General features: G+C 35.0%; 2 protein-coding genes across 2 annotated transcripts; one reads left to right on the forward strand and one right to left on the reverse strand.

Moving 5' to 3' along the window:
* Positions 1-871: 871 nt before the first annotated feature.
* Positions 872-3,638, reverse strand: Naxe (NAD(P)HX epimerase). The gene has a single exon (XM_046625183.2). It carries the CDS (start codon positions 3,559-3,561, stop codon positions 2,755-2,757), a length of 807 nt encoding a protein of 268 aa, XP_046481139.1. The 5' UTR covers positions 3,562-3,638; the 3' UTR covers positions 872-2,754.
* Positions 3,639-5,793: 2,155 nt separating this feature from the next.
* Positions 5,794-10,674, forward strand: Mcm6 (minichromosome maintenance 6). Its single transcript, XM_046625032.1, has 11 exons — positions 5,794-6,010; positions 6,153-6,296; positions 6,387-6,651; positions 6,726-6,928; positions 7,137-7,338; positions 7,415-7,945; positions 8,025-8,330; positions 8,468-8,825; positions 9,732-9,869; positions 10,027-10,166; positions 10,264-10,674. The coding sequence occupies exons 1-11, from the start codon at positions 5,919-5,921 to the stop codon at positions 10,381-10,383; spliced, it is 2,499 nt and encodes an 832-aa protein (XP_046480988.1). The 5' UTR covers positions 5,794-5,918; the 3' UTR covers positions 10,384-10,674.
* Positions 10,675-10,827: the final 153 nt, after the last annotated feature.

Here is a 10,827-nt window from a genome sequence, read left to right on the forward strand (position 1 = left end):
CGTTTCTTTTAGAATTTAGAGGCAAACATACATTTACATAGTATACCTTGTAGAATTCACATAAAATATAATAATATAAATATAAAATTGGTATATATATATACATATATTATCTACATGAATACATTTAATTGCCACACACACACACACACACACACACACACACACACACACACACACACACACACACACACACACACACACACAATATATATATATATATGAATATATATGTATGTATATTGATATTGAAAATGGTCAAATTTAATGCAATACGTACTAAGAAAGAGAAATATGATAATGACAGTTGTGCAGAGTGGCAGTGCCGATGTTAGTGAAAACTTGTAATAATTTCGACTGGCTTTTCTTTAATTTCTCTCCCATAAGTTTAATTGAAAAGGAAAGGACAAATATTAAATGCAACAACAGAAATAATAATGTTGTTCATTGATGTGTTGCCATTTTGCGAAGCAATGACCGTATTCTAAAATATGACACTGTGTGGATTTGGAAGCTTTTTAGTAAACAATTCCCTAAAAAAAACGTATTTAGCATGAATCAAAATTTAATATTTATAAAAACGATTACACGCCAAAACAGTTTCATAACTATTCAAGCAGCTAACTGATGTTTCTGTCTATTCTGGATCATTCGTTAGTTTGTCAAGTCGTATCTATAGACGATTAATAATTACAACTCAATTCCGGCACTGCCAGCATTACTTTATTGAAATTTGAAAACACATCGACTTTGTTGTCGTTACCATTGAATAAAAAAATTGTATTGTGACAAAGTTCCATCCATAATAAATAAATAAAAATATTATACAGTTAGGCCGACTTTTCCGCCAGTTCGTGCCTTTTTTCATCTGGGAGAGTGCAGTTTTGGAATGCCGTACGATTAGTATATAGGCCATACTGAAGATATTCTAAAGAAACTAAAGATTGCAGTAAAACAGATTAAAGAAATAAATGAACATGTAGGATTATTGATACATACTTCAGAAGGTTATAGTAAAATAAAATTTTCTCAAACGTAACATTCAATAATGTATTACAAATGTTGATATTGACTGTGCACTTGTAAGTAATGACACTTTAAACTATGCTGCGCATTTGTTAATTATGCCTCATGTCTTGCCGAATTATACTTCTCGTTGACTATAATTCTGTCATGATATTCAGTTCTGTAAATTTTTCTACGATGTCTTGCCAGCCTATCATTCCAAAAACAAAAAGAAGCCCGTGGTCAAGAAGCAGCTCTAATAAAATAAGCAAGAATTCAACGTTTGGATACCTTATAAGGTGAAAGTACGAAAATACTCCCCGGATCTTGTAAAACTTTTTGCGATAAGTCCAATGCAAATATTATCGTAAATAAATTACATTGAACATTTTGCTCGAGCATTGAACACAATTGGGGAGAATCACTCAATTTTTTAATTTTCATCTCATCCTTTGTATGTAACTAATGGACGTACGTCTCAAGACATTTAGTGTAAATAATATCATTCATATACCAACTTACATTGAGGTTTTCATTCTTCGACTAAATTATCTATGAATATATTTTTACCACAAATACAAGTTGTGGTAGCAGATGTTTCAATTGATGAATGAAAATTCATACACAGAATCTTCTTGTTACTTGACTAGTAACTATTAGTAAGAACTAATCGATATTACATTATTTGATAAGCAAATGTAATTTTAGAAAGCTACGAACTTTGATGAAACTTATATACAACATAATCGAGGTATTGAATGATGACAATAAAAGTATTATACCCGATCCAATACAGGTAACTTAGTTCAATCGGGCTGATGTAACGATAATAATGAGAGGCTGCGAATAAGATTAAATGTAATAGTACAATAATTGCCAAATTGATAATTCTACGTGTATTGTAGAGTTTGTTAGCTAACCAGCTCTGGCAAAATATGGAGTCGGCGCCTAGATTGTAGCTTAAATAGTATACCCAAGAATTTGAAATTGAATTGACTATAATAGATAAGACTTGCTTTCAAGTTTCTGATGGAGATTTAGACACTCTACTTATGATCTTTCAATTTTGGCTACTTTTCGCACTAATGAAAATATGAACACACAGCTTGTTCCGCACGATATCTTTTGACGTTATTACAAGGAGGTATTCTTGACACTTCTATTAAAATGTATAAGTAACACCTAAGACTCCCCTAGTATTCGAAATAAGTGGTAATTATATCAAATATGCAGATATGCAATTTAACAATATTGCTGGATACAACATTTACATGCAGCATCACACGATTGATACTCAGTATTTAGATAATATAAAAATGTTGATCTGAGCTATTGAGTTGAATGATCGCATGATAAAAAGACCGTGAAAAACTGGCACCCAAAACCGTACTCTACCACAATGTAATGGTGGCGTGTTATTATATTAATTGTATTATAATATAATATTGTCAGAAAATGTTAATATTATCATCATTTAAAGATGCGTAAATAAAAGAAAAGAGAAAAACAACCGAATATAACATCTCCAACCAACACAATAATATGAATGCATCTATATAACAGTTGTTTATTTTTTCATTTTGTCTTGACAACAAAAAAAGATCAGTTATCCAATCTTTTTGGAAGAATGAGTTTATCAAGGCAGTTCCCATTGTTTACAAACATAGTTCAGAAATTTCTAATACGATGTTGTAAGTTTCAGGGAAAAAATAACACTCGATATTATTAGAGTTATAAAAAAGTATTTTATTACAAAGCAACGACTAAGTCAGTTCCATGATATTCAGGAAGATCCAACTGATATTCCAACGCTAATTTTTTTGGAACAAATCTCCCTCCTAAGTAATGATATTTTCCTTTGAAACTACGAGCACAGAGCTTTGGCGCAGTTAATGATATCAACATTTCAGGGTTAATATCGCCTTCAGACGGGCCAGTTTCAACGTTCCAACCAGATGGAATGTCGACGCTGCATATAGGGACATTTGCATTTTTGAGAACATCCATTATTTCTTTGAAACTTTCTCTGACGGGTGGCTTAAAGCTAAATCCGAACAAAGCATCGACGATGAGCAGGTATTCGTTTAACGGTCTCAAGTCTGAAATCTTTTCCACCAGAGGAATGCCGTTCTCGATGCATTGATGGGTCAAATTTTGATACAGCTCATTTTTCGTCTTCTTTGGATAGTAAATTTCAGGCTCATAGCCAAACAATTTTAAATGTCGACTGCATACCAGACCATCTCCTCCGTTATTTCCTGGACCGCAACACACGAGTACAGAATTTGAAGAATTTGTTCGCAAAGGATAACATTTTGCTATTGCAATGGCGCAACTTTGGCCAGCTAATTCCATCAGCTGATCGACGCTGAATTTGTATTTTTCAAATAAATCCTTATCGATGTTTATCGCCTCCGTTTGTCCCAAAAACTTAACCATTTTTCGCCCTTTCGTGCAGTCACGTAATAAATTGTTTTTCGTATAATTGATAAATTTTACCGTTGATCCATGTATACGAAACCCGCTTATCAATGACTTTAGCATTTCATGTTTCATTCATCAAGTTATGATGTATTTTTTCTTACTATTTTGTCATCGCTTTGTTGTGTCATATGGCCACGTGATTAATCAATTAGTGTACTTGCGCTTGTGACAAAATCAGTGTTCCAAAACCATAGTAATATTGGATCGAAATTGGACTTCACAGAGGCCGCCACCATAGAAATAAGTCACGATGTCAATCATTACACGCAGTGTTGAGTTATGCTTATACGTTATTTTCATAGTATATGACTAATCGTCAAGTTTTTAGCGCATGTGTCAAATAGACAACTACGAGCACGAAGTAATACTACAAGGCACCTTCTTATTTTCAGAAGTGCGAGGTATTAAGTCCACGCAGTTTTCTATGTTACGTAAAATGTGTATCGTACAATAACGATCATTAATGCTTAAACCTCTCGCTAACCAGTCTTCGGTCCGAAACAAAATGCGAGTTCAATTTTATACAAAATATGTGACAAAGACTGGCGATGCAGCTGATGTGAGGAAATGGGATGCATTGCCACATAATTCGTATAGAATCGCAGACAGCTTTTGTTTTGGGCCGAAAACAAATTAGCTGGAAGGTTAAGGCATTGGTGCATTTTACTATACACAAATCATTATTTGTGTATAGTATAATGTTAATTCTGGTTTTACATATCACTGAAATGGGGGTTCAAGAGATTTTTAAAATGAAATTCTAAAATCATTTAATAATCATTCTAATATACCCATTTTTGGTGCTTATTTCAATTATAAATAACAAAAAGATTTTAATGTACTATTTGTTATTTTAATACACCCCATGTTTCGATTCATTCAGTTTTACGATGAACACATACGGAAATTGATTGGCGTCGCGCTATGGGCTGAAATTCTGATTCATTGCGATCGTAATCGATTGCGGACAAAAATTAGCTTTTGCAGAATCAATTTCCTTATGTGTACGGTATATTCTACGTATTAGGTAGTACCAACCAGACTTGTTCTCTCTTGGCATTCCCGTCTACTCCAGATTGTTCGTGAGATTTCCACTCATTGCAGTCAGAGATCTTACGCAGATTTTCTTGCCATATTATTCGAGCACACCTCACTATGAACGTTCGTTAAACTCGGTACTTGTGGATTATAGGTATATATTCGGAAACTTTAAAGAGATCAATCACTTACATACAAATATTATCGCATTGATTACATAATGGTAATTTCACTACCGTTAAATTTACTAACAGTTAAAGCATTTGAAAATACTGAACGCGTCAGGGTTGAATTACGCACGTCCGAACTTGTTGACGTTCGACCGAGTTCTGTTCGCTATTATCAAGTGCCACTTCGGGAAAACTCGAGCGCTCGGCGTTCTTCGTAAACCGGAATATGCCCGGAATAGTTCATCACTGCAGATCCAGAAAATGACAATAAATAATACAAACAATCAGTTATAGAATATATTCGTAATGTTTTCTCCAATATGATTTCATCGGTTTTAATTGCTTGTGGTTGCTAGAACGGAAAATTGATTTTCTGAAGTTAAAAATATTTTTATGTCCACAAAAATTTCCAGTTTTACTACCAAGACGAATGAAAAATCGACGGTCTAATCTATTTTGTTCTTATTTAACATCCATTCTTAGTTACACGTAAAATGGCAAGATGGTGTTCACCGACAATTTAAAAAAATTTTTTAAAATTTAGATGACCTAGCCAGTTAGCCATTCTAGTCCTTTTTTTAGAAAGACAACAAATCGACTACTTTGTAGTTCTTCAGAGGAAGCCCCCCACAAATAGGATTTGCGATATGTGCACATATAGGGACTTCTTGACTCATGTGAGTTTCGCACTCGCCTTCGGTCCGTGCGGTACTTTACGCTCTTCAAGAAATCCCTACTTTATGCGCACATTCCACGAAAGTAAATATTTCCCACTACCACACAATAGATTTATATTGAAATTGCGTTACAATTCAAACATAATAAAATAGAAATGATCGATCCGCAGACACATATTCATAACAATAGAATCGATAATTCGGATTAATTTTCTCATCAGGCAGTACGTTTTTATTGCGAAATTTGGATTTCCCTCATCTCCGGCAATCCACCACCACAGAGTGCAAACAGCATACTGATAGATTGTTCATAGTTCATTGTTATCTTGGGCTTGAACTGTATTCTCTACATTTTCAATTTCCCCACCAGATGACACGGCTGTTGCAGAAGTGAAATGAGGAACTTTAGTGAAATGTAGCATCACTATACACCATGGTGGCGTATCAATTTCCCGCCAATTTTACTTGCCCGTTAATTAATAACAATACTTGCTTTCATACATTTATAATTGATAATTTACAAATTTGAGTATTATTTTTTAACATGGACGTAGCTGACGCGCTCGTAGGTCAGTTGAGAGTGAAGGATGAGGTCGCAATACAATGCCAAAAGTTATTTCAGGATTTCCTCGAGGAGTAAGTAACCTAAAATAAATTGACCAAAACAAACATTAGCCGGTGAACACTTGAGAAGTGAATTATTTTAAGAACCGTTAGTTACGACAATATCTCAAACTGTCTCAATCAGCTTATTTTTATCCTTTAACTTGATCCACAGATTCAAAGCAGATGGGGAAATCAAGTACTTGGAACCAGCAAAAGAACTTGTCAGTCCTGAACGAAGCACATTGGAAGTTTCATTTGATGATATTGAACGGTACAATCAAACTCTCGCAACAACAATTATTGAAGAATACTACAGGTAACTATTCTGAGTAAAGCATTTTTACATACGTATCAATATCTAAGAGCTTGAAAGTTTTTTAAACTCGGTTGTTGTGTGTATTTACAGAATTTACCCATACCTCTGTCAGGCAGTTTGCAACTATGTTAAAGACAGAGGTAACTTGACAAAAGATAAGGAATGCTATGTTAGTTTAATAGATGTGCCGACGAGGCACAAAGTAAGAGAATTGACAGCAGTGAAAATCGGCACCTTAATACGTATATCTGGTCAGGTTGTAAGGACACATCCTGTTCATCCAGAGTTGATTCTTGGGACATTTGTTTGTCAGGATTGTAATACTGTAATCAAGAACGTAGAGCAGCAGTTTAAAGTTAGTGAGGAATGAACACTAGCCTTGTGTTGTAAATTGAAAAGCACCGTTACTTAATGTGTTACTTTTCGCAGTTTACAAATCCTACTATTTGTCGCAATCCAGTGTGCAACAATAGGCGTAATTTTTTGCTCGACGTCGACAACTCGATCTTCATTGATTTTCAAAAAGTTAGAATTCAGGAAACCCAGGCAGAGCTGCCTAGGGGCTGCATCCCTCGATCCCTTGAAATCATCTTACGAGCAGAAACTGTTGAAATGGTGCAGCCTGGGGACAGGTCTGTTTCCTTATTAGCAATTTACTCTGACAAATTTTTCTTGTGTTAAAGTTAAACCAACCTATTCTAAGGACTGGTTTGGGATTTCAACTGTTCATATTAACAATAATAATAATTACTTGAGATGTATTAGTAGATGAATTTCAGTTTGTTATGGAAATAAGATTTGATCCAGTCAACATTGAATAACTTTCACTTTTGCATTCAGATACGATTTCACTGGCACGCTTATAGTTGTGCCAGATGTGGGTGCTTTGTCACTACCTGGAGCAAAGGCTGAATTTGGATCAAGACATAAGCATGGAGATCCTTCAATCGAGGGAGTGCGAGGTCTGAAATCACTAGGCGTTAGAGATTTGACTTATAGAATGTCATTTCTGGCTTGTAGTATAACGTCTACTACTTCGCGAGTAAGTGTTGAATTTTGTGAATGCAGATAATAAAAGTATAAGAATTTTTTCTATCTAAAACTGATTCGGCTGCTAGTTTGGTGGAACGGATATGGGAATGGAGGAAATCACGCAGGAGATGATGAAGAGACAAATGTCTGACGTAGAGTGGAATAAAGTTTATGAAATGAGTCGAGACAAGAATCTCTACCAAAATCTAATATCTAGTTTGTTCCCATCCGTCCATGGGAACGATGAAGTGAAAAAAGGAATTACCTTAATGCTGTTTGGTGGAGTTCCCAAGACAACGATAGAGGGAACATCACTGAGAGGAGACATTAACTGCTGTATTGTCGGCGATCCCAGCACAGCAAAATCCCAATTTCTAAAACAAGTCGCGGATTTTTCACCAAGAGCAATTTATACCTCAGGAAAAGCTTCCAGTGCCGCTGGTTTGACGGCTGCTGTAGTCAGGGATGAAGAGTCCTCTGACTTTGTTATCGAAGCTGGAGCCTTGATGCTCGCGGATAATGGAATTTGTTGCATCGATGAGTTTGACAAAATGGATCCTAGAGATCAAGTCGCAATTCACGAAGCCATGGAGCAACAGACAATATCGATAGCCAAGGTAGAATATGGTTTTCTTTTTATCTGCGATTCTTAATTTATTTTTACGTCTTTTACTATGATTTAATTTGCTTCTATAGGCCGGTGTCAGAGCGACGTTGAATGCACGAACGTCTATCTTGGCTGCAGCGAATCCAATTGGTGGACGTTACGACAGGTCGAAATCCTTACAACAGAACGTATATCTGACAGCCCCTATAATGTCTCGTTTCGATTTATTTTTTATTCTGATTGACGAGTGCAATGAAATTGTTGATAACGCTATAGCCAGAAAAATTATTGATCTGCACAGTAACAATGTGATTACCATCGAATGTATCTATACTCAAGAAGAAATTTTGCGATATATTAATTTTGCAAAGCATTTCAAACCGATTATCAATCAGGTAATGTGATCATACTACGAAATATGAGTTATATCATTTTCGTTACTCGTTGCTATTTTCTAGCCACAATATATGCGTATGATCGTAAAAAAAAAATTTTTGGGACATTTAACAATTTGCTATTCAATAATTAACAGGAAGCAGCAGAGTTATTGATAGAGGTCTATACTACCTTACGGCAAAGAGAAGGAGGCAGTTCAGGAAAATCTACTTGGCGAGTCACTGTGCGTCAGTTGGAAAGTCTCGTACGGTTATCAGAGGCACTGGCAAAGCTGGAATGTGGAGATGAAGTCACAACGAGACACGTGAAGGAAGCGAAAAGATTATTAAGCAAGAGTATCATCAGAGTCGAACAACCAGATGTCGATCTTGATGAAGATAATAATTATCCAAATGGCCAAGATGGTATGAGAATGGATATCGATGACGCGCCTCCTCTAATGGCTGCACTCAATGATTTGGATAATGGTGAAGCTACTAACATCGATGATTCCGGTAAATTTGGGTACCCCCTGTCAAAATGGGTGGAATGCTTCCTTTCTGGAATGTTAAAATGAACTTATGCTAACATTTCTGGAGTACTTAAGGGGTAACACCACTGCAAAACTCTAAAAAATTCGCCATTTTTTTTTGGATAGAAGAAAGGGTAACAAGATCATAATATTTTAGGAAGTTATTAGGCATAAATATAATACAAAAAATTATTATCAACAAATATTCAAAAATGTCAAGACTGAAGCCATTCTCGCGAGTGGTGTAAATTTGAATCTGGAAGAAAATGATAAAAAATCTACACCTTTATAGCCAGAGAAATAGGTATGGGATTTTAAAAATAATGATTTTTGCGTGATTTGCGAGTATATGAATAAAAGACGTCAGATTTTTGACAAAAAAGGGCAATCATTTGTTAATAAAACACACGAAAAAAATAAGTTAAAATGGATTAAACTCGTCTAGCGGAATATATTTCTCGATCAATATTTTATCATATACTAGATAAAATCGAGTAGTTGTGTATATTTCGATATCAATGTATTAAAATATTAATATTGAAATATACTCAGCTACTTGATCTCATCCCTGTAAAAATGATAGTTTTCAGGTTATGTGCAGTTTATGCCAAGATATCGGAAGACATTAATATGGCCCAACCTTATCATAAGTACTCCAAAACTGATAGCCTAAGTTCATTTCACCTCTCCGGAAGAGGCGCATTTTACCTATCTCACGGGTTTTATATATTTTTTTTTTTTTTCACTTTATACCTATATTACTCTTTATCGCCATTCTTGTAACCAGTTACGGACATCTATTTTTGTTTTACACAATTATTTGGTTATCGCAGGCATGGTTAGAACAATTAGGCTATCAAAATTTGGATTGAATATTTTTGTATTCCAGAAACCACGAAGGGAATCTCACAACCTTCGCAAGAACCTGTTAAAAAGAAACTGACCCTTTCCTTTGAGGAGTATAAAAATCTCTCAAATATGTTGGTCGTCTATATGCGGACAGAAGAGAATCGAATTGAAAGTGAAGGTTGGTACATTATTTTGAGGAAGCATTTGCTACTCAATTGCAACAACAATAATGTTGATAAAAAATTGTAAAATTATTTTCGTATGCAGTGTCAAAAATGTCGAAGATATTTCAAACCTTTCTAGGGATGATACTACTGAACTTTTTTTCCATATAGATGGAGACAAGGAGGGAATCAGGAAATCGGAATTGGTTGCTTGGTATCTCGATAAAGTTCAAGAGCAAATTGAATCTGAAGATGAATTATTGGAGCGAAAAGGCCTCATTGAAAAAATTATCGACCGGCTTATGTATCATGTATGTTTCTTCTTTACACATATTGCGTATCTGCCTACGGAAAAAAAGAATAAAAACAACAATGACTAATGTGATACAATAAAACTTTATATTATAGGACCAAATCATAATTCCTCTGACGACAGCGAATCTGGCATCTAGAGGCAAGCACCGTGAAGAAGAAGAGGAAGAAGATCCCTTGCTTGTCGTACATCCAAATTATATTCTCGACCCTTGATATTTATTCACAGTAATAGCCAAGAAAAGCGACTGCATTCAAACTTTCATAACGTACCTTAAAATTGCTATGTATTCCTAGACCAAGAAGTGATGGTCGTTCAAATAAGTATTTGATTTCGTGCCTTCTGAGCGGCAATACAAATGTACAAAATGTGCGACTCAAAAATTTCCAAACTATCATAATCTCCATCTACTACAGTAGTTTTACATTCATCCCAATTCACTATTGTTCAACTATTGATCTTTTATACAATTTATAAAAATTTACAAAAACGGATTTTTTACAAAATGTATCGTGTGTACTTCATTACATTTAATCCTAGTCGAACGAATCTACTAAAACATTATGCTCGTACAAATCAGAGCCTTGACCTGCCTTCAGTTTTCATACGAGCATTGTTTTTATCGTCCAATTAGCGAAGCTGTATTAATACTGACAATG

The sequence above is a fragment of the Neodiprion pinetum genome, chromosome 1 (assembly GCF_021155775.2).
Source record: "Neodiprion pinetum isolate iyNeoPine1 chromosome 1, iyNeoPine1.2, whole genome shotgun sequence".
NCBI classification, from domain to species: domain Eukaryota; kingdom Metazoa; phylum Arthropoda; class Insecta; order Hymenoptera; family Diprionidae; genus Neodiprion; species Neodiprion pinetum.